This window comes from Bufo bufo, chromosome 6 (assembly GCF_905171765.1).
Source record: "Bufo bufo chromosome 6, aBufBuf1.1, whole genome shotgun sequence".
NCBI lineage: Eukaryota > Metazoa > Chordata > Amphibia > Anura > Bufonidae > Bufo > Bufo bufo.
In genome coordinates, this window is record NC_053394.1 from 435,610,522 (window position 1) to 435,635,884 (window position 25,363).

General features: G+C 44.2%; 1 protein-coding gene across 4 annotated transcripts in view; it reads left to right on the plus strand.

Annotated features, from left to right (window-relative positions):
- Window positions 1-219: 219 nt before the first annotated feature.
- The window catches only part of PECAM1 (platelet and endothelial cell adhesion molecule 1), a 64,047-nt gene continuing 38,903 nt past the window's right edge, over window positions 220-25,363 (plus strand). The window contains exons 1-14 of one of the 4 annotated variants that reach the window (XM_040439014.1): window positions 222-411; window positions 513-539; window positions 5,729-6,022; window positions 6,199-6,486; window positions 13,338-13,610; window positions 14,895-15,179; window positions 19,136-19,429; window positions 19,645-19,932; window positions 20,290-20,397; window positions 21,880-21,907; window positions 21,994-22,064; window positions 22,362-22,418; window positions 22,512-22,666; window positions 22,736-22,777. In XM_040439014.1, coding sequence (XP_040294948.1) covers window positions 378-411; window positions 513-539; window positions 5,729-6,022; window positions 6,199-6,486; window positions 13,338-13,610; window positions 14,895-15,179; window positions 19,136-19,429; window positions 19,645-19,932; window positions 20,290-20,397; window positions 21,880-21,907; window positions 21,994-22,064; window positions 22,362-22,418; window positions 22,512-22,666; window positions 22,736-22,762 — 2,229 coding nt within the window. In that variant the 5' untranslated portion in view covers window positions 222-377 and the 3' untranslated portion in view covers window positions 22,763-22,777. Of the gene's footprint in view, window positions 412-512; window positions 540-5,728; window positions 6,023-6,198; window positions 6,487-13,337; window positions 13,611-14,894; window positions 15,180-19,135; window positions 19,430-19,644; window positions 19,933-20,289; window positions 20,398-21,879; window positions 21,908-21,993; window positions 22,065-22,361; window positions 22,419-22,511; window positions 22,667-22,735; window positions 22,778-25,363 lie in introns of those variants that run through there. The other 3 variants (XM_040439016.1, XM_040439015.1, XM_040439017.1) reach the window with 3 other exon arrangements.

Consider the following 25,363-nt stretch of genomic DNA (forward strand, 5'->3'; position numbering starts at 1 on the left):
ATCAGATATTGGATCCAGCTGTCTGTGATCACCTCCCTCCACTTCTATGAATTTCCAGCTCTAGGTGGCGCTCACCCCTCACCTATGTATCTTGGGTGGGGGGGGGGGGGTAATCACCTCCCAATCATCCACATTGTTTATGAACACATCTTAAGGACTGAGGCAGGAAGAGTCTCTGCAGGAAGAGTGTAGTTTCCCCAGTTTCCTGCGGCTCTGCCTGTGAGCGGAGATATTCGCTGCCTGTTCTGTATTTCCAGACTTTCCAGTAGCCAGTCCACACTGACCGCTGCCAGGTTCTCGTGTGCCCCGAGAATCGGGATTCTGCTGCCTTTTTTCCTCCAGGATTTTGAGTGTTTTTTCCCTTTTCCAATGTGGAGATGTATTTGCCTATAGTAGTGACCTTGCTGGGAGGTAGGTGCTGACCACATCATAATTCTACAATGTGACTGAGATTTTCCTTTTTTATTGAAAAGTAGTGATTTTTTTATTTTTTTCCTCCTTATCTTTTCCAGTGTGGACCATTGGAGGACAGACAAGCGGTGAGTAAATACATTTTTGGCATTGGAGGGGGGCAGGTTAGTGCACTGTCCTCTAATGTTATAGTCATGCCATAAGACGCTCAACCCACGTTTCTGGTGGATGTAATATAAAAGAAGGCTGGTAAAGCTTGGGACATCTTGGAGACAAGTAGATGATATCAAAGAACTGGAGAAGAAAGACTTAATGTGATGATCATACACATCTAGATCGGCTGACTATTATTTCTCCCGACCTCCTCCATACACATTCATTTGGGGCTGAGCCAAGCACGCATGTCTTCTCAATAGGAAGAAGGAGCCACTGCCACCTAGTACCATTGAGGGCAAAGGGTCCAATATGCCAGATTCTTCTGTCCCATAAATGTCTCCCATTGGGGGAGTTGCCCAGCTTTATTTTTGCTGTTTTATCACATGAGGTGAATGCACCAGAATTTCCCAGCGCATACATTGAACATATCTGATGTATATAATCCCTTAGGTCTTCAAAGGACTGATATATATCAGTAACTGTATTAGAAAGCAAGGAAAGGGAGTGATTGATGGAGCTGGCTAAGATGTTGAGCCAAGAAGGTATGGATGGTGTTAGTAAAATGTTGTGTTGAGAAGATGTGGTTGGTGTTGGCTAAGATGTTGGATTGAGTAGATGTTGATGGCTAAGATGTGGGATCAAGGAAATGTGGATGGTGCTAGTTAAGATGTTGGGTTTGGGAAAAGTGGTTGGGTTGAGGAGATATTGATGGCGTTGACTAAGATACTGGGATAAGGAGATGAGGATGGTGTCGCCTTGAAGAAATGTAGATGGTGTTAAGTAAAATGTTGGCTTGAGGAGATATGGTTGGTGTTGGCTAAGATGTTCACCTGAGTAGATGTTAATGACGTTGGTGAAGATGTTTGGTCAAGGAGATGTGGATGGTGTTAGGTAAGTTGTGGAGTTGAGAAGATGTGGTTGGTGTTGGATAACATATTGGGTTAAGGAGATGTTGATGGTGTCAGGGTAGACCTGCTTGATGAAATGTAGGCTAAACCTTATCTTGAGGGCTCATGCACACAAACAGATTTTTGTTCAGCGTCTGATCTGCATGTTTTGCGGGTCGGATGTGAATCCATTCACTTTAAGGAGGCTGCAGAAGATGCGGACAGCACGCCGTGTGCTCTCCGCATCTCTATGTCTGTTTTTGCAGCCCAACAAAAAAATAGAACATGTCCTATTCTTGTCCGTTTTACGGACAAGGATAGGACAGTTCTATAGAGGGCAGGACGTTCTGTTCCGTAAAATGTGGAACCCACGCGGTGGGTATCCGTGTTTTGCAGACCGCAAAAACGTCAGCGGCCGTGTGCATGTGCCCTGAGGAGATGTTGATGGAGTGGAGTAATATTTTCTTTGCATTAGACGCCGGTCCGTTGGGTAAGGCAGGGTTGATCATGCAGCAACATTTTACACAGATAAGAACACAATGTGATGGAAATTACACAGAAAATGACCTCATCTGTTTTTCCAGCTGCCTATGTGACTACACAGCAGGTGGTTTTCAACACCCAAAGCCAGTTACCAATCCATTGCTGCCTGGAAATAGTACAATCTGAGCAGTAATGTCCCACTCAACATCATGTAGCCAACACCGGGGGGATGGGCAGATGGGTGTGGACGTGTGGTGCCATAGAAAATATGACTGTATGCTCCCCCACCTCACAGATATAGCTATTTATACCTACTTAGCTCCTGCAACCATTACCCTAGCCTCCAAAAAAAAAAAAACATTTTTCAAAAAGTGAACAATTGACGTGACTATTATCACAGACTACTGTCATTGTGTGCCTTACACTTCCATTCATCTCCTCCATCAGGGGCGGACTGGCCATAGACCTTACAGGGAAATTTCCCGGTGGGCCGATAACCAGGTGACCACCTGGGCCCTCCTCATGCTGGCTACTGGAAGTTTTTGGAGATGTATTTTGTGCTGCTGTTAGTATTTTCTGATGGACTGTGGCATTTGGCTCTGTTGGGCGGTATAATGCCCCACAATATGGTATTGCTGGCACTGCCTTCCATCAGTTTGGACCCGACTACAAAACTTTTAGTATTTTTTCCGGGGCCACTTTAAGTTCCCAGTCCGCCCCTGTCTTCCATCATGCACATGCAGACAGTAGGAACGTAGATACACATCTGAAGGTTATCATCTAGGCCTGGTCTCAAGATTTTCATATGGTTCCTCCTACCAGATCAGGTCTTATTTTTGAAGTCTTTGAAGGACATGTCCACTACTTCTGCTTGTCTCCTGTCCAACATCACCTGAGATGACTGATGGATAAGAAGGGCTGAACAATGGGCAAAACATGCTATGTTTTATATAATAGTGTTTTCCTCATGTACATAATATATGCAGAGATCTAAAGATTGGAGGGCACTCACTGATCTATTCTTTCATGGAATCCGATCATATAAAAAGATGAACACTATTTTATTCTAGATTATATATAAAAATTACTGGTAAAAATGTAAATAAAATGACAGTACTTTAAAATCAACTATAACAACCTTATTCCTCATCACTCCATATTTCATTTGCAGTATCATAGATATAATTGTAATGTTCCGCTCACAGCCGTGTGTTCTCATGTAATTGTTCAGGAGTGCGAGGAGATGGATAGGATTGTCATATATTGTGTTCCTCCAGGATTAGGAAGAAATAAATATAACTGTTATATACAATATATACTAGATATATGTCCGATCAAGAAGTCCCACTTGGACTGCGATATTGAACAGATATCACTTCATACAGATGGCTCCTGCTGTGGCACAATGTCCGGTCACAACTTGACTTCTAGGAGTTGATTTACCGTATGACTCCGAAAGGTCTACGTCAGTTTGCATCAGATTCTATACCACAATAGTTCACTTTAAGATCCATTTTAAATATACATTTTTTTCTCTTTTCTTCTATAGGTATAATCAATGCGATCTCCGCTGCTCCTTTGTAAGATGTTTACTTAATATCCATCAGATTATAGTAGATGGTTACCTTACCGGTACTTGTGTATGTCCGGGGGGCTCTTACACCATCGCTGCAGCTTTAATATCTGTGTATGTTGTGCTGACTTCGGCGTCCCACGTGCTCCCAGGGGGCCGGCAAGTTCAGCGATCTGCTGCTGATTGGTCGGAAGTCCGGAGCGCTCCTACTTGTCGTAAATGAATATAGTTGCATTAGATCCAATAAATTGATTATTCTGATGGTATTCTTTATACAAGTACTGTCTCCTCAAATCCAGACGCGTCTCGAAGCTGCCTGCTCCTTCATCAGTGGTGGACAGTACTATGCTTCATCAAGTCCTATAAAAGTAGTGGACAGTACTATGCTTCATCAAGCCCTTTTAAAGGACTTGATGAAGCATAGTACTGTCCACCACTTTTATAGGACTTGATGAAGCATAGTACTGTCCACCACTTTTATAGGACTTGATGAAGCATAGTACTGTCCACCACTTTTATAGGACTTGATGAAGCATAGTACTGTCCACCACTTTTATAGGACTTGATGAAGCATAGTACTGTCCACCACTTTTATAGGACTTGATGAAGCATAGTACTGTCCACCACTTTTATAGGACTTGATGAAGCATAGTACTGTCCACCACTTTTATAGGACTTGATGAAGCATAGTACTGTCCACCACTTTTATAGGACTTGATGAAGCATAGTACTGTCCACCACTTTTATAGGACTTGATGAAGCATAGTACTGTCCACCACTTTTATAGGACTTGATGAAGCATAGTACTGTCCACCACTTTTATAGGACTTGATGAAGCATAGTACTGTCCACCACTTTTATAGGACTTGATGAAGCATAGTACTGTCCACCACTGATGAAGGAGCAGGCAGCTTCGAGACGCGTCTGGATTTGAGGAGACAGTACTTGTATAAAGAATACCATCAGAATAATCAATTTATTGGATCTAATGCAACTATATTCATTTACGACAAGTAGGAGCGCTCCGGACTTCCGACCAATCAGCAGCAGATCGCTGAACTTGCCGGCCCCCTGGGAGCACATGGGACGCCGAAGTCAGCACAACATACACAGATATTAAAGCTGCAGCGATGGTGTAAGAGCCCCCCGGACATACACAAGTACCGGTAAGGTAACCATCTACTATAATCTGATGGATATTAAGTAAACATCTTACAAAGGAGCAGCGGAGATCGCATTGATTATACCTATAGAAGAAATAGATATTTAAAATGGATCTTAAAGTGAACTATTGTGGTATAGAATCTGATGCAAACTGACGTAGACCTTTCGGAGTCATACGGTAAATCAACTCCTAGAAGTCAAGTTGTGACCGGACATTGTGCCACAGCAGGAGCCATCTGTATGAAGTGATATCTGTTCAATATCGCAGTCCAAGTGGGACTTCTTGATCGGACATATATCTAGTATATATTGTATATAACAGTTATATTTATTTCTTCCTAATCCTGGAGGAACACAATATATGACAATCCTATCCATCTCCTCGCACTCCTGAACAAATACATGAGAACACACGGCTGTGAACGGAACATTACAATTATATCTATGATACTGCAAATGAAATATGGAGTGATGAGGAATAAGGTTGTTATAGTTGATTTTATAGTATTTTTATTTTTATTTTTTCCAGTAATTATATAATTTTTATATGTGATCTAGAATAAAATGGTGTTCATCTTTTTTATATGATCTGATTCCATGAAACAATAGATAAGGGAGTGCCCTCCAATCTTTAGATCTCTCTTTTTACGCTACACATTGGCAGGGGTGTGCACCGGTTCTGCGGATACGTTTAGGTTGAGCCGCCTCACCAGTGTGTATACAGATCACGTATCCATGTCTGGTGGGGAAGAATTGTGTTAGGGTCCATTCACACGTCCGTTGTTTCTTTCCTGATCTGTTCCGTTTTTTTGCGGAACAGATCTGGACCAGATCTGGACCCATTCATTTTCAATGGGTCCTGAAAAAAAAATCAGACATTGAGCTGTCCGATTTTTTACAGGACCCATTGAAAATGAATGGGTCCAGATCTGTTCTGCAAAAAACGGAACAGATCAGGAAAGAAACAACGGACGTGTGAATGGACCCTTAGACGGATGTTTAAAGCTTTCAATCTTCTGAATTTTTCCCTCCATTTTTATCTCCCTTCATCAAGACTTCACAATCAACAGTATTGAGCTGAAAGCTCTGCCGTCCACTGGACTGAAGAATGGGGAAGCGTTGGAACTGCAATGTGTTGTGAAAGTCGCCAAGACCACAGACTTCGTGCTCAACAGCACAATCAGCTTTTATATGGACGATAAAAAGATATACACAAACAGCACCACTGAAGACCAAGTGTCCTACATCATCCCGAAGGTCAGGGTGTCCCATACTGGACAATACAAATGTGATGTGTCCGTTGCTGGCAGGATAAAAACAAGTGAGGATGTAAAAATAAGGGTGACTGGTGAGTACACGAGGGGAGCGCCCTCCAGATCTGCATCCTGATATTTTTGTGAAATGCTAAAGTCTTCGTTTTCCTGTAACATCACAATGATCCTGACCTTCTGTAGATCTGTCCTCGTATAGGTCGACTGTGGAGCACTTCTTCTCTTTTACTGATGCAATGTATTCCTTCGCCAGGGCTATCTCCTCCTCTCATTCATGTTCCCAAGGATCCGGTCAGTGAAGGAGATGATGTGACCGTAAGATGTGAAGCTCCAGAAGAATGGTCCTACAAGCTGTTCACATTCTACAAGATCAACAAGAACCAGAGGGAGGAAAAACAAAAATCCACCGACACCAACTACCAGGAAGTCCGCTTTATGATCAAAGAAGGAGAGGAGATTTTACAGTTTCAGTGCGATGTCCGACTCGTCCTCCTAAGCGAGAACTCCCCACCTAGCAAAATGGAGACTGTCCCTGTGGTGGGTAGGTATGATGCCTCTCATGGATGTCTAATGTCACCTGCTTGCACAGTCACCGCTCAAATATAGCTTGTGGAGAGGTCTTCTCTAGGGGACCACAGCTGCAAGATCCTGAAATTGACATAAGGGTGTGGGGGGACAGAGGGACTGTGCGTTTCTTACAAGCCTGGGCATCCCCATGATCAAATGATAGCTCAACAGTTTCAAACATTGCATCTGCAACTGCATCCAGCCTCCTGGGTAAGAAGCGGCCAGAAGCATGAACAGCCGATGAAGAAAATAGCAGGCTATGTTTTCTTGGGACACATCTGTTATATAGGTGAAGCTCTCTGCCCAATCGTAGAGAGAACTGTGTGGCCATACAATTACAGCTGCACAGTCCTCTTTATTCCTTCCCTTCACTCTTTGCTCAATCATAGAGAGAACTGTGGGGCTATTCAACTACAGCTGCACAGTCCTCTCTATTCCTTCCCTGCACTCTCTGCCCAATCATAGAGAGAACTATGTGGCTATTCAATTACAGCTGCACAGTCCTCTCTATTCCTTCCCTGTGCTCTCTGCCTGATCATAGAGAGAACTGTGGGGCTATTCAACTACAGCTGCACAGTCCTCTCTATTCCTTCCCTGCACTCTCTGCCCAATCATAGAGAGAACTATGTGGCTATTCAATTACAGCTGCACAGTCCTCTCTATTCCTTCCCTGTGCTCTCTGCCTGATCATAGAGAGAACTGTGGGGCTATTCAACTACAGCTGCACAGTCCTCTCTATTCCTTCCCTGTGCTCTCTGCCCGATCATAGAGAGAACTGGGTGGCTATTCAACTACAGCTGCACAGTCCTCTCTATTCCTTCCCTGTGCTCTCTGCCCGATCATAGAGAGAACTGTGGGGCTATTCAACTACAGCTGCACAGTCCTCTCTATTCCTTCCCTTCGCTCTCTGCCCGATCATAGAGAGAACTGTGTGGCTATTCAATTACAGCTGCATAGTCCTCTCTATTTCTTCCCGGCTTATCCATAGGATCAGTGCAGGGATGAAACAGGAAACAGAGCTCTACAATGTTCAGCTTCCTGCTACAGACACAAGTCACTTGAATGTAGTGTAAAAGGGGAAGAACCATGAGCAGCAGTCTATGTGAGAGGGTTCATGGGGAGCACTCCATGTTAGAGAGGAGGGCATGGGGAGCAATCTGTGAGAGAGGAGGCATGGGAAACAGTCTGTGTGAGAAATGGATTATGAGGAACAGTCTATGTAACATAGATAGGCATGGGGAGCAGTCAGTGTGAGAGTTGTATGGGGGGCATTCTTTAACATAGTGACGCCATGTAAAGCTGTCTGTGTAATAGAGGGGTAACAGGGAGCCATTTGTGTAACAGAAGGGTCACGGAGAGCAGTCTGTGTAACAGAAGGGTCACGGAGAGCAGTCTGTGTAACAGAAGGGTCACGGAGAGCAGTCTGTGTAACAGAAGGGTCACGGAGAGCAGTCTGTGTAACAGAAGGGTCACGGAGAGCAGTCTGTGTAACAGAAGGGTCACGGAGAGCAGTCTGTGTAACAGAAGGGTCACGGAGAGCAGTCTGTGTAACAGAAGGGTCACGGAGAGCAGTCTGTGTAACAGAAGGGTCACGGAGAGCAGTCTGTGTAACAGAAGGGTCACGGAGAGCAGTCTGTGTAACAGAAGGGTCACGGAGAGCAGTCTGTGTAACAGAAGGGTCACGGAGAGCATTCTGTGTAACAGAAGGGTCACGGAGAGCATTCTGTGTAACAGAAGGGTCACGGAGAGCAGTCTGTGTAACAGAAGGGTCACGGAGAGCAGTCTGTGAGAGATGGGGGCGTGTGGAGACATCTATGTAACTGAGAGGGTCATGGGGAGCAGCCTGGGAGCAAGATGAAGGTATGGAGAGCAATCTGTGTAACATTAATGGTAACACTCTTACTGTGTGGTCCACTGTTACCACCTGAGGCACCACTACTGTCTGGACCACAATATCGGACACTTCTGACCTGCTGCTATTATTGTTGGGCGCACCGTTATTTTTTGGGGGGACTATAGTTATGGCACCATTATATCTTTATTTTGAGGCACATGGCTGGAAGAGGTCATCATGGCTGTGTGGGCCAGATGGAAAATATGGGGAAAGTGAACTGCTCCAGTGAGTCACTGGATGTAACTGCGCTGTAATCACTTACCCCAATGTTCTTCAAACTGTGGCTCTTCAGCTAGTGCAAAACTACAGGGTGGGCCATTTATATGGATACACCTTAATAAAATGGGAATGGTTGGTGATATTAACTTCCTGTTTGTGGCACATTAGTATATGTGAGGGGGAAACTTTTCAAGATGGGTGGTGACCATGGAGGCCATTTTGAAGTCGGCCATTTTGAATCCAACTTTAGTTTTTTCAATAGGAAGAGGGTCATGTGACATCAAACTTATTGGGAATTTCACAAGAAAAACAATGGTTTTAACGTAACTTTATTCTTTCATGAGTTATCTACAAGTTTCTGACCACTTATAAAATGTGTTCAATGTGCTGCCCATTGTGTTGGATTGTCAATGCAACCCTCTTCTCCCACTCTTCACACACTGATAGCAACACCGCAGGAGAAATGCTAGCACAGGCTTCCAGTATCCGTAGTTTCAGGTGCTGCACATCTCGTATCTTCACAGCATAGACAATTGCCTTCAGATGACCCCAAAGATAATAGTCTAAGGGGGTCAGATCGGGAGACCTTGGGGGCCATTCAACTGGCCCACGACGACCAATCCACTTTCCAGGAAACTGTTCATCTAGGAATGCTCGGACCTGACACCCATAATGTGGTGGTGCACCATCTTGCTGGAAAAACTCGGGGAACGTGCCAGCTAGATGAACAGTTTCCTGGAAAGTGGATTGGTCGTCGTGGGCCAGTTGAATGGCCCCCAAGGTCTCCCGATCTGACCCCCTTAGACTTTTATCTTTGGGGTCATCTGAAGGCAATTGTAATTGAATAGCCACACAGTTCTCTCTATGATCAGGCAGAGAGCACAGGGAAGAAATAGAGAGGACTGTGCAGCTGTAATTGAATAGCCCCACAGTTCTCTCTATGATTGAGCAAAGAGCGAAGGGAAAGAATAGAGAGGACTGTGAAGCTGTAATTGTATGGCTACCCAGTTCTCTCTATGATCGGGCAGAGAGCACAGGGAAGGAATAGAGAGGACTGTGCAGCTGTAGTTGAATTTGCATTTTGTAGGTTAACATTTAATCACTGTATGGTGTTAATATTTGGTCCTGGTATGGCGGTATTATGTAATATATATATATATATATATATAGTATGTAAATCTGTTGTGTGTGAAGGGAACATATGTCATGGTGATTGCACCCCTGATCTTTTCAGACCCTCTCTGCACAGCACCCGCTGAACTGATTGAATGTGACTGCTGTTGGTATAGTATTTCAGCATTTGGGTTCCCGCTTTAATGTTGCCCGGGGCCACACTTTGTCTAAAGCAGGCCCTCTATAATGGCTCCATGTGCCTGCATTATGTGGGCATTGGACATGCAGCCAGGTCCACAAATATTGGGACATGGACACAATTCTAACATTTTTGGCTCTATACACCACCACAATGGATTTGAAATGAAACGAACAAGATGTGCTTTACCTGCAGACTGTCAGCTGTAATCTGAGGGGATTTACATCTAAATCAGGTGAACGGTGCAGGAATTACAGCAGTTTCCATATGTGCCTCGTACTTGTTAAGGGTCCAAAAGTAATGGGACAGAATAATAATCATCATAAATCAAACTTTCCCTTTTTAATACTTGGTTGCAAATCCTTTGCAGTCAATTACAGCCTGAAGTCTGGAACGCATAGACATCTCCAGACGCTGGGTTTCATCCCTGGTGATGCTCGGCCAGGCCTCTACTGCAACTGTCTTCAGCTCCTGCTTGTTCTTGGGGCATTTTCCCTTCAGTTTTGTCTTCAGCAAGTGAAATGCCCAATCGGATTCAGGTCCGGGGATTGACTCGGCCATTGCAGAACATTCCACTTCTTTCCCTTTAAAAAACTCTTTGGTTGCTTTTGCAGTATGCTTTGGGTCATTGTCCATCTGCACTGTGAAGCGCCGTCCAATGAGTTCTGAAGCATTTGGCTGAATATGAGCAGATAATATTGCCCGAAACACTTCAGAATTCATCCTGCTGCTTTTGTCAGCAGTCACATCATCAATAAATACAAGAGAAGCAGTCCCATTGGCAGCCATACATGCCCACGCCATGACACTACCACCACCATGCTTCACTGATGAGGTGGTATGCTTAGGATCATGAGCAGTTCCTTTCCTTCTCCATACTCTTCTCTTCCCATCACTCTGGTACAAGTTGATCTTGGTCTCATCTGTCCATAGGATGTTGTTCCAGAACTGTGAAGGCTTTTTTAGATGTCGTTTGGCAAACTCTAATCTGGCCTTCCTGTTTTTGAGGCTCACCAATGGTTTACATCTTGTGGTGAACCCTCTGTATTCACTCTGGTGAAGTCTTCTCTTGATTGTTGACTTTGACACACATACACCTACCTCCTGGAGAGTGTTCTTGATCTGGCCAACTGTTGTGAAGGGTGTTTTCTTCACCAGAGAAAGAATTCTTTGGTCATCCACCACAGTTGTTTTCCGTGGTCCTCCGGGTCTTCTGGTGTTGCTGAGCTCACCGGTGCGTTCCTTCTTTATAAGAATGTTCCAAACAGTTGTTTTGGCCGCGCCTAATGTTTTTGCTATCTCTCTGATGGGTTTGTTGTGTTTTTCAGCCTAATGATGGCTTCACTGATGGTGACAGCTCTTTGGATCTCATCTTGAGAGTTGACAGCAACAGATTCCAGATGCAAATAGCAGACTGGAAATGACCTCTGGACCTTTTATCTGCTCATTGTAATTGGGATAATGAGGGAATAACACACACCTGGCCATGGAACAGCTGAGAAGACAATTGTCCCATTACTGTTGGTCCCTTAACAAGTAGGAGGCACATATGTAACTGCTGTAATTCCTGCACCGTTCACCGGATTTGGATGTAAATCCCCTCAGATTACAGCTGACGGTCTGCAGGTAAAGCACATCTTGTTCGTTTCATTTCACATCCATTGTGGTGGTGTATAGAGCCAAAAATGTCAGAATTGTGTCCATGTCCCAATATTTATGGACCTGACTGTATTATATTAGCTCTCAATATCGGTCATTTTTGGACACTAGACGTATTTGGGGTCATTTATCAGACTGGTGTAAAGTAGAACTGGCTTAGTCGACCATAGCAACCAATCAGATTCCACCTTTCATTTTGCAAACGAGCTTTCAAATATGAAAGGTGGAATCTGATTGGCTGCGGTGGGCAGCTAAGCCAGTTCTACTTTACACCAGTTTGATAAATCTCCCCCGTTATCTCTATATCACAGTATTATATGGGCACATTACATACGATCCCGGTTTGCCGGTATTATATAAGCACTGGAAATATTAGACCAGCTCCATATGAGCTGTTGCTATACTTATGCTGTATGGCAGTATTATTTAGGTACCGCACATATTTTACTAGTTCTTTACACTGGTATTTCTGCACAGGATGTATTCTATTAGCTCCACACCATTTAGACTACTATATATTACTTCCATATTCCTTCACATTAGCGCCATATGTATTATTAGGTACCTGCTGTTTTATATGAGCTCCATATGGCAGGATTATATAGGCTCCAGGTGTGGATCTATTTGGGCACTGGCTGTATTATATGAGCTGCATATGTCAGTATTATTCGGGCACTGGACATATTATATTAGCTCTACATGCCCGTATTATTTGGGCACTAGTATTATATTAGTTCCATATACTAGTATTATTTGGGCATTGGACATATTATATTAGGTCTACATGCCACTTTTAATTTGGCACTGGACACATTAATTAGCTCCATATAACGGTATTATTTAGGCACTGCACCAGACTTTACATTAGCTCCATATAACGGTATTATTTTGGCACTGGCTGTATTTTATTAGCTCCTTGTGTTGGTATTAATTAAGCTCTGACTGTATTATAAGTTTCATGTGCCGGCACTGGCTGTATTACATCAGCTCCGTATGCCTGTATTGTTTAGGCAAAAGACACATTACATTAGTTCCATGTGGCAGTATTATTTAGGCACAGTACAGTGTATATTATATTGGCTCTGTCAGTATTATTTAGGTGTTTATTACATTAGCTCCATATGGCGGTATTATTTAGGCACAGTACAGTGTATATTATATTGGCTCTGTCAGTATTATTTAGGTGTTTATTACATTAGCTCCATATGGCGGTATTATTTAGGCACAGTACAGTGTATATTATATTGGCTCTGTCAGTATTATTTAGGTGTTTATTACATTAGCTCCATATGGCGGTATTATTTAGGCACAGTACAGTGTATATTATATTGGCTCTGTCAGTATTATTTAGGTGTTTATTACATTAGCTCCATATGGCGGTATTATTTAGGCACAGTACAGTGTATATTATATTGGCTCTGTCAGTATTATGTAGGTGTTTATTACATTAGCTCCATATGGCGGTATTATTTAGGCACAGTACAGTGTATATTATATTGGCTCTGTCAGTATTATTTAGGTGTTTATTACATTAGCTCCATATGGCGGTATTATTTAGGCACAGTACAGTGTATATTATATTGGCTCTGTCAGTATTATTAAGGTGTTTATTACATTAGTTCCATGTGGCGGTATTATTTAGGCACAGTACAGTGTATATTATATTGGCTCTGTCGGTATAATTCCGCCGTTAGCTCGACATGGCACATTTTCTGGTGACACTACTTGGTTTTCTTTACAGCTCCGTTTTCTGTGCCAAGAATCGAGGTCTTGCCTTCGCTCAACTTCACGGAAGGAAACAACATGTCGGTGAAATGTTCCTTTCAGGAAGGCCGTAAACGTTCGCAAGACATGAAGCTCACCCTGCAGAAGGACGGTCACATCATCAACAGCTCCACCACAAACACTCTCTCCTATTTTCGAGTGGCCACTGTAGACGACATGGGCAACTACACGTGTAAGGTGGAGAGCAAAAGAACCTCCAAGTCCAACAGCACCAAGATAGACATAGCTGGTAAAGAGCGCCGCCATCTCACCAGTCCATCATGTCAGGCTCCATTATCTCACCTCATAGCCAGGATACTTCATATCTGAATCTCCAGTCACAGCACGGTTGCATTCACAATTCTGCTGTTACAACATATTTTATCCACCAGCCACATCCAGAGCTGAATTTGCAATTCTGCTGTAGCACTATGTTTTATCCACCAGACGCATCCAAAGCTGCATTCACAATTCTGCTGTAGCACCATGTTTTATCCACCAGCCACATCCAGAGCTGCATTCACAATTCTGCTGTAGCACCATGTTTTATCCACCAGACGCATCCAAAGCTGCATTCACAATTCTGCTGTTACAACACATTTTATCCACCAGCCACATCCAGAGCTGAATTCACAATTCTGCTGTAGCACCATGTTTTATCCACCAGACGCATCCAAAGCTGCATTCACAATTCTGCTGTAGCACCATGTTTTATCCACCAGCCACATGCAGAGCTGAATTCACAATTCTGCTGCTGCATCGTGTTTTATCCACCAGACGCATCCAAAGCTGCATTCACAATTCTGATGTTACACCACATTTTATCCACCAGCCACATCCAGAGCTGAATTCACAATTCTGCTGATGCACCGTGTTTTATCCACCAGACGCATCCAAAGCTGCATTCACAATTCTGATGTTACAACACATTTTATCCACCAGCCACATCCAGAGCTGAATTCACAATTTTGCTGTTACTTCATGTCTAAGCTTCTGGCCATATCCAGAATTCTGCTGTTACAACATGTCTTAACCTCCATCCACATCTTATGTCTTCACCTAGAGGTACATCCGGAGCTGCATTCACTATTCTGCTGTTACATTTTGTCTTAACCTCCAACCTCTTTCAGAGCTGCATTCAAAATGATGCTGTTACATTGTGTCTTATGCCTTAACCACATCCAGAGCTGCATTTACTGTTCAGCTGATACATCATGCCTTAACCTCCAACCACATCTAGAGCTGCATTCACATTTCTGTTGTTATAACATGTCTTTACTTTCAGCCACATCCGGAGCTGCATTCTTAATTCTGCTGTTATGTGATGTCTTGTGCTAAACTCACATCCACAGCTGCAAGCATAATTCTGTTGCTACGCCATGTTTGAACCTACAGCCACATTCAGAGCTGCATTCACAACTCTGCTGTTACACGATGTATTAACCTACAGCCACATCCAGAGCTCTATTTGTAATTCAGCTGTTATTATAGGCTCGTTCAGATATTTTTTTCTATTTATCGATGTCCTTTTCAGAACTCTTCCCAAGACCCGTTCTAGCACTGGAGAGAAACCGTCAGAATGAGTACATCAAGCAGAGCGACTACATAGTCCTGAAATGTTCCGTCGCCGGTTTATCCTTCGAAGAGTCGGCGAGACTCAAGTACAAATTCCTAGTGAACGGAGGAAAGAGAACCTTCACGAGGGGTGGAGGCAGGTTAGAGATGACCGCGGAGGAGAGGTACAGCGGGTCCTACGTGTGCCAGGTGACCATATCCAACATCACCAAAATAAGTGAACCCCTGGAGATACAGGTCTATGGTGAGTACGCTGGAGCCGCAGGGCGCCAGAATCAAACGGCCGGTGTCCAATCTCCTGTGTCTAGTAAACGGGCATTATTAGAATCGCATTGTGATGTGCGCCAAATTTGCACGAAATTTGTTTCCTCACTTGCCAAATTTGAAAAGTGGGTGTGGCCTCAGAGGAGGCGTAGGCCTAAACCGGCGCAAATTTATTTATATATATATATATATATATCATCCAACGGCTGAAACTTGTACTGAATTTATACTTAACAGCAAGCAGAGTGGGAAACTGAAATATTAATTCTGCAGCATGCCCCTCGTTTATACACCAGACGGGACGACGTTTCAGTCCTGTCATTGGGACTATTCTCAGACACCGGACTCCATGTGGCGTGTATATATATATATATATTACAGTAGACACCATAGCGCGGCATCAATACCGTCACTGACGGGGATTTCATCTACCATCATTATCTGTAATAGTATTAATTATATTCATCAGTGTAACAACCTGCAGATATACGACCCATGTTGTGTGTAAACTAATGGCGCTGCGCCTGTTCCTTTCACACGTGACGACACGTGGTAAGTGTGCGGAGTGTGGTCGGCAGTGAACTCCGAGGTCCTGCACGGATCACATGCACACACCGCATATGTCTAATGAACCAATACTCGCGGTATAACTAATGACCCGATACTCGCGGTATAACTAATGAACCAGTACTCGCAGTATATCTAATGAACCAATACTCGCGGTATAACTAATGACCCGATACTCACGGTATAACTAATGACCCGATACTCACGGTATAACTAATGATCCAGTACTCGCAGTATAACTAATGAACCAGTACTTGCAGTATAACTAATGACCCAATACTCGCAGTATAACTAATGACCCAATACTTACAGTATAACTAATAAACAAATACTTGCAGTATAACTAATGAACAAATACTCGCGGTATAACTAATGACCCGATACTCGCGGTATAACTAATGAACCGATACTCGCAGTATAACTAATGATCCAATACTCGCAGTATAACTAATGAACCAATACTTGAGGTATAACTAATGAACCGATACTCGCAGTATAACTAATGAACCAGTACTCGCGGTATAACTAATGAACCGATACTTGAGGTATAACTAATGAACCGATACTTGCGGTATAACTAATGAACCGATACTCGCAGTATAACTAATGAACCAGTACTCGCGGTATAACTAATGAACCGATACTCGCAGTATAACTAATGAACCAGTACTCGCGGTATAACTAATGAACCGATACTTGCGGTATAACTAATGAACCGATACTCGCGGTATAACTAAACCTACTATTTTTGCTGATGATTAGCAGAAGTTTGACGCCTGTAACAGAAAAGGTCCATTCTGAAACAAATGCGGCCATCTTGGGGTAAACCAAACGTAATCTAACCAGAGCCGGCTGTATAAAGATGAAGCCGGGGGGGATGGTGCTCCACAGTGCACCCCTATACCGTTACCACCGTAGCCCACACATCCCCACACACACGGAAAAACGTGCACAGAGAGTTGCGCCGCCCTCACTTTACACCTGACAATCTAGCCCGAAAAATAAAAGTGTTCTGAAGTGTAGTAAAAGGGAATTATCACCGAATTGTGCCACCCCCGAGAGGCATCGATAACGCGACTGAGGACATCTCAGGTCGTCACCCAGTGTCTACGTTTTTCCACACCGGACATATCCGACCGGCGACATCTTCCCTATGTTATTACTTATAAAGAACTATTTAACCTCCCAAAACCAAGTGGTGTCACCAGTAGGGCAAAAATCAAGTCCTTATTCCAAGACTGTCCCTCGTATGTCAGTGAGAACACGTGAAGAAGCATTTACCACGGTTTGTTGTTGGGAGGCGTCTTCTTTTTCCGAGCGTTCTTACTTCTGTTTTTTATGGTATCCGTTCCGTTTTCTGCCTGCGCCTCAAGTGGATTTTTATTTTTTTGGTGTAAAAAAGAGTTATGTAAATCAGCAACAACCATTTGATGAGACATACAGTATTTTTAGTAAGTTTTTACGCTGTATTTACTTTAAGAATCTTCTGCATTTCATTTCTGCATTTGGTCTTACACGCAATTATTTTCTTTTTGCATGTGATTTTTTTTATTTTTTTTATGTAAATCTAGGGGACCGCCATGGGGTCCAACATGGCCCCAACAAATGCCAACATGGTGGTCACTGACATGGAGGAGACATTAATCTATGCGTGCCACCGCTTTAGGCATGTCCTCGGGTGGGGGCGATACATAGATGATGTTTTTATGAATTCGACAGAATCTGAATTGGATTTACATTCATTTCATACATTTTTTATTAACATCAATTCTAGTATTTAGTTCACTCTAGAATGTTCTTGTGAACACATACATTTTTGGGATGTGGAGATATCTGTGAGGGACAAAATAGTGACCACTGATTTATTTACAAAGCCCACAGACAAAAATGTTGAGATATGACCTCCTAGGGATATGTTCAAATCTTTGCCATATGGTCACCTATTGAGGGCAAAAAGAGTAGTCCATGATTAGAAGTGGCCATTGATCAAATGATCGGTAACTGTAAATCGAGGACTTTCCAGATCGTGTGTAACCAGCGACACTGGAGAGAGTGAAGCACGTCCTTCCATATCCCAACTACTGAATGATCAGATGTCAAGAAGGGGTAGTGATAGTGAAGTGAGTAAGAACACCACAGATATTACCTATAAACCATGGTCAGTTGTCAGGAGCAGCCATCAGCACATAACGGCTTCTCTTGGCGAGCCTTTGATGTCATGTAGACGGCCACCTCGGCAAAGACTATCGGTGGACAGATCAGTGCGATCTTATTTAACGCCTAGAAGATTGGGCAGTTACCGGTGACCGCTTCATACCGCCTAATCCAGGCGTGAGATAGAGAATGGAGCTCTCCTGGACTTGTGGCTCCACACACAGAATAGGTTCTATGGTGTCCTCGTTCTATCTTCTATGTTGGAGAAACTCCTCCTGATCTTAAAACAAGATGGAACCAACATCGATCTACTATTCGAAAAACCGCGAAGACTTGCCGGTGTCTAAACACTTTGTAGAGGTGGACATTCAGAAGACCATTTGAGGTTTGCAGTTATAAATCACATTCTGTTCTCACGCAAGGGGGCCTTGCGTGAGACCGGAATGTGATTTATAACTGCAAACCTCAAATGGTCTTCTGAATGTCCACCTCTACAAAGTGTTTAGACACCGGCAAGTCTTCGCGGTTTTTCGAATAGTAGATCGATGTTGGTTCCATCTTGTTTTAAGATCAGGAGGAGTTTCTCCAACATAGAAGATAGAACGTATCAAGGCTTTAAAGGGGCGGATTTTTACATTGCAATGTTGACTATAAAGCATGGTCGTGTACACGAGGTGTGTCACGGGTCGCTTCCCCCTCTTCTGTGTTCTATTAGGAATTCCGAACACTCTGCCGTCACCGACCCGCGGCATCTTCCAGTCAGATACCAGTAGATACTTCTTTCCCATTTAGGAGGTTAAGTAGTTCTTTAGAAGTAACAAAATTAGGGAAGATGTCGCCGGTCGGATATGTCCAGTGTGGAAAACGTAGACACTGGGCGACGAGTTGAGACGTCATCAGTTGCGTCATCGATGCCCCTCGGGGGTGGCACTACACTTCAGAACACTATTTTATTTTTTGGGTTAGGTTGTCAGGTGTAAAGTGCGGGCGGCGCAGCTCTCTGTGCACGTGTTTCCGCGTGCGGGCTACGCTCTGCGGACCACGGGAACACCTCCCCCCTGGTAGAGACCATAGGAGTCTGTCAGGACTGAAACGTCGCCCTGAGTGCTGCAGAATTCCACGGCTTCTCGCATGCTAGTTTTCTTTGGATATTTTTAGCGCTGCTTGAATTCTGGTGTTATATATATCGCATTTATATTTTTCTTTTACTTTTAGCTCCGGTAATTAACCCCGTGCTGACTCACATTATGAGGAGCAACAAGTCGGTGGTCCTTGGTGACCCCCTGGAGCTGACTTGTCGCTGCGAGTCCGGGACACCGCCCATAATGTATAGCTTGCTCCTGGGGAACGATGTCCTGGAGACAAAGACGGTATATGGACACATGGGGGCCCGATTTCTAGTGAATTCCTCCAGGTCACATGACCACGGGCAATTCAGGTGCCGGGCGATCAACCGTAATACTGGAAATAGCACGATGTACAGCAATACCGTGAATGTCACCGTCATCAGTAAGTAACCATTGTACAGGGAGGGGTGGGTAAGGACGTGCAGTGGGCGCCATGGGGTGGAGAAACGATGGCACACGTACACATCTTATGCTCTAGTCACATCCAAAGCTGCATAGATAATTCTAATATGCGGTGCTATGACCAAGTGTTAAAATGTGAACCAGCTTAGGCTGTGATTGGAGCAGACACCCTCCATCTTTCCTCTTCTCCCGCAGTCCCTATCAGCAGCGTAAATCTGATCATCATCCAGCCCAACGGCGACATAGAGGAGGGCGCCGAACTCTCCCTGATTTGCCAGGCAGAGAACGGGACGCTGCCAATCACCTTCCTCTTCTATAGAAAGAAAGGAAGCGAGATCCTTCTGCGGAACGTGACCGAAGCGAAGCAACTGCACGCCTCCCACCAAGTGCACCCCTTCAGCAAGAACGAGGACGGCGCCTATTTCTGCGTGGCATCTAACCGGGCGCTCAAGGAGGTCAGGAGCGGCTTTGCAGACGCCAGAGGTCAGAAATCTGCAAATGGGCGGGGTACAGGGGCACACATCTTATGCTCTACTCACATCCAAAGCTGTTGGTTGTGTGGAAAACACATTTTCAAAAACCCCACTAGATATATCTGAGTTAAGAGACAGGGATCCCCATTCAGGTCCCGCTACGCCCATACACTGGTCATCCTGTCATTTTTTATATATTTTTTTGGGGGGGGTTGGGGGTTGTTAACCCCTGCTGGTTCAGTATCTGCACAGAACACTCTCTGCCGTGGTGCAGAGCGGGAAACACCACATCTCCCACTAGGTGATACAGCACAGGGCAATGCATTATGGGAGACTGGCTGAACGGAGTGTTTTTTTTTGCTTTTAGCGGTCCTCGCCACATGGAAGAAGGCGGTTATTGGCACCTTTGTCTTGCTGATCGTCCTAGCCGCCATCGCCATCTGCGCCTACATGCACACGGACAAGAAGAAGAAGGGTAAAAGCCGCGGGGGGCAAATATTTATTCTAGATACAGTTAGGATGTTGGAATTTACGTCATGTCCAGATGTGAGACGCCGCAGCCACAGGGCGTGCGAATCACATGGCACAGCGCCGCGTTCATGGAAAGATGGTGGCAACATCATCTCTGGTGGACTAGGGCAGTAACGGGGTAATATTATCATGCCTGGTGGTCTCAGGTACTGAAAGGATTAATGCTATTATCCCTGGTGGTCTAGAGTATAGTGGTAAATCATAGCATCCCTGGTGGTCTAGAGTATAGTGGTAAATCATAGCATTCTTGGTATACTAGAGTATAGTGGTAAATCATAGCATTCTTGGTATACTAGAGTAGAGTGGTAAATCATAGCATCCCTAGTGGTCTAGAGTATAGTGGTAAATCATAGCATTCTTGGTATTCTAGAGTATAGTGGTAAATCATAGCATCCCTGGTGGTCTAGAGTATAGTGGTAAATCATAGCATCCCTGGTGGTCTAGAGTATAGTGGTAAATCATAGCATCCCTGGTGGTCTAGAGTATAGTGGTAAATCATAGCATCCCTGGTGGTCTAGAGTATAGTGGTAAATCATAGCATCCCTGGTGGTCTAGAGTATAGTGGTAAATCATAGCATCCCTGGTGGTCTAGAGTATAGTGGTAAATCATAGCATCCCTGGTGGTCTAGAGTATAGTGGTAAATCATAGCATCCCTAGTGGTCTAGAGTATAGTGGTAAATCATAGCATTCTTGGTATTCTAGAGTATAGTGGTAAATCATAGCATCCCTGGTGGTCTAGAGTATAGTGGTAAATCATAGCATCCCTGGTGGTCTAGAGTATAGTGATAGATCATAGCATCCCTGGTGGTCTAAAGTATAGTACATAGCATTCTTGGTATACTAGAGTATAGTGGTAAATCATAGCACCCCGGTGGTCTAGAGTATAGTGGTAAATCATAGCATCCCTGGTGGTCTAGAGTATAGTGGTAAATCATAGCATCCCTGGTGGTCTAGAGTATAGTGGTAAATCATAGCATCCCTGGTGGTCTAGAGTATAGTGGTAAATCATAGCATCCCTGGTGGTCTAGAGTATAGTGGTAAATCATAGCATCCCTGGTGGTCTAGTGTATAGTGGTAACTCATAGCATCCCTGGTGGTCTAGTGTATAGTGGTAACTCATAGCATCCCTGGTGGTCTAGAGCAATGAAGGGGTCATCTCCCTGTACTGAAGGCTGCAGGACCCCTTACTTCTGTGGTTGAGACAGACCCTGAATCATCAGCTAATCACAAACCAGCTCAGACATACAGTAACGTCTGCAGGGTCTGTGTCATTTATGAGTCCAGCAGCAAGAGACAGTTTGTGTGGCCCCTGAGGGCCCTTGTGCAGCTGAATCGGCTATATCTGCCCTTACTAGTGATACATACTGTATGTCTGGCCGGATGTGGAAATCCTTGAAGCTTCATCATCTTGTTTTCTTCTTGCAGGAAAAGACATTTCCTCAGCAAAGAGCAGGTAGGACGCACGCCATCATGGCCGCCTCCATTCTCTGGTCGGGGCCCCTCTTCATGTTCTCATGGTCTCATCTCTCTGTTCACCAGATCCTCAAAACCTGTGACCACAACAAAGGAGAAGCCGGCAGTGGAAATGAAAGCGGGGGAGCCGCACTACGGTAAATCAGCCAATGAGCTAAGCGACAGCAGTCACCTCCAGAGCTGCACTCACCATACTGCTCATATATCATGTGTTATATACCGGTCACATCCAGAGCTGCACTCACCATACTGCACATATATCATGTGTTATATACCGGTCACATCCAGAGCTGCGTTCACAATACTGCTTATATATCATGTGTTATACACCGGTCACATCCAGAGCTGCGCTCACAATACTGCTGATACTTCTGCATCCCTGGTACCCTGCAGTCGGCCTGTTTACCTGTGTGACCCTATTATTTGTCTAACAGGTAAGGTTGAAAATGAGTATGAGCTCCACATACTGAAGACAGCGGAGGAAAGCCCAGGTATGAGGATGCTGGGGGCAGTAGTCCTGGAGGCAGATCTGAATTGATCCATGGGGCATTATACGACCGTAATGTGCATTTCATTCTATGCAGGAAACAACCAGCAAAACCACCAGGAGGACCAGACAGAGGGTGACGGGGCGAGTCCAGACGCCGACCCAGGTGACCCGACAAATCGTGTACATCACCATCCCCCGGTGACCCTAAAAATCATGTATATTACCATCCCCGGTGACCCTAAAAATCATATATATTACCATCCCCGGTGACCCTAAAAATCATATATATTACCATCCCCCGGTGACCCTAAAAATAATATACCGTATATTACCATCCCCCAGTGACCCTAAAAATCATATACCGTATATTACCATCACCCGGTGACCCTAAAGATCATATATATTACCATCCCCGGTGACCCTGATTTTTATTACCAACAAGAGGCTGCATTGTATACCACATTGGAGGGTCAGTGTGTACTATACGGGAGATTGCTCTGCACTGGAGACTACACTGTATATTGTAGAGGAAGCTGCATTGTGTACTGTACTGGAGGCTGCACTGGAGACTACATTGTATATTGTAGAGGAAGCTGCATTGTGTACTGTACTGGAGGCTGTACTGAAGACTACACTGTATATTGTAGAGGAAGCTGCATTGTATACTGTACTGGAGGCTGCACTGGAGACTACATTGTATATTGTAGAGGAGGCTGCATTGTATACTGTACTGGAGGCTGCACTAGAGACTACACTGTATATTGTAGAGGAAGCTGCATTGTATACTGTACTGGAGGCTGTACTGAAGACTACACTGTATATTGTAGAGGAAGCTGCATTGTATACTGTACTGGAGGCTGCACAGGAGACTACATTGTATATTGTAGAGGAAGCTGCATTGTATACTGTACTGGAGGCTGCACTGGAGACTACATTGTATATTGTAGAGGAAGCTGCATTGTGTACTGTACTGGAGGCTGCACTGGAGACTACATTGTATATTGTAGAGAAGGCTGCATTGTGTACTGTACTGGAGGCTGCACTGGAGGCTGCACTGTATATTGTAGAGAAGGCTGCATTGTATACTGTACTGGAGGCTGCACTGGAGACTACACTGTATATTGTAGAGAAGGCTGCATTGTATACTGTACTGGAGGCTGCACTGGAGACTACATTGTATATTGTAGAGGAAGCTGCATTGTATACTGTACTGGAGGCTGCACTGGAGACTACATTGTATATTGTAGAGGAAGCTGCATTGTATACTGTACTGGAGGCTGCACTGGAGGCTGCACTGTATATTGTAGAGAAGGCTGCATTGTATACTGTACTGGAGGCTGCACTGAAGACTACACTGTATATTGTAGAGAAGGCTGCATTGTATACTGTACTGGAGGCTGCACTGGAGACTACACTGTATATTGTAGAGGAAGCTGCATTGTATACTGTCCTGGAGGCTGCACTGAAGACTACACTGTATATTGTAGAGGAAGCTGCATTGTATACTGTACTGGAGGCTGCACTGGAGACTACATTGTATATTGTAGAGGAAGCTGCATTGTATACTGTACTGGAGGCTGCACTGAAGACTACACTGTATATTGTAGAGAAGGCTGCATTGTATACTGTACTGGAGGCTGCACAGGAGACTACACTGTATATTGTAGAGGAAGCTGCATTGTATACTGTACTGGAGGCTGCACTGGAGACTACATTGTATATTGTAGAGAAGGCTGCATTGTGTACTGTACTGGAGGCTGCACTGGAGGCTGCACTGTATATTGTAGAGAAGGCTGCATTGTATACTGTACTGGAGGCTGCACTGGAGACTACATTGTATATTGTAGAGGAAGCTGCATTGTATACTGTACTGGAGGCTGCACTGGAGACTACATTGTATATTGTAGAGGAAGCTGCATTGTATACTGTACTGGAGGCTGCACTGGAGACTACACTGTATATTGTAGAGAAGGCTGCATTGTATACTGTACTGGAGGCTGCACTGGAGACTACATTGTATATTGTAGAGGAAGCTGCATTGTATACTGTACTGGAGGCTGCACTGGAGACTACATTGTATATTGTAGAGAAGGCTGCATTGTATACTGTACTGGAGGCTGCACTGGAGACTACATTGTATATTGTAGAGAAGGCTGCATTGTATACTGTACTGGAGGCTGCACTGGAGACTACATTGTATATTGTAGAGGAAGCTGCATTGTGTACTGTACTGGAGGCTGCACAGGAGACTACATTGTATATTGTAGAGGAAGCTGCATTGTATACTGTACTGGAGGCTGCACTGGAGACTACATTGTATATTGTAGAGGAAGCTGCATTGTGTACTGTACTGGAGGCTGCACTGGAGACTACACTGTATATTGTAGAGAAGGCTGCATTGTATACTGTACTGGAGGCTGCACTGGAGACTACATTGTATATTGTAGAGAAGGCTGCATTGTATACTGTACTGGAGGCTGCACTGAAGACTACACTGTATATTGTAGAGAAGGCTGCATTGTATACTGTACTGGAGGCTGCACTGGAGACTACATTGTATATTGTAGAGGAAGCTGCATTGTATACTGTACTGGAGGCTGCACTGGAGACTACATTGTATATTGTAGAGAAGGCTGCATTGTGTACTGTACTGGAGGCTGCACTGGAGACTACATTGTATATTGTAGAGAAGGCTGCATTGTGTACTGTACTGGAGGCTGCACTGGAGGCTGCACTGTATATTGTAGAGAAGGCTGCATTGTATACTGTACTGGAGGCTGCACTGGAGACTACATTGTATATTGTAGAGGAAGCTGCATTGTATACTGTACTGGAGGCTGCACTGAAGACTACACTGTATATTGTAGAGAAGGCTTCATTGTATACTGTACTGGAGGCTGCAATGGAGACTACATTGTATATTGTAGAGGAAGCTGCATTGTATAC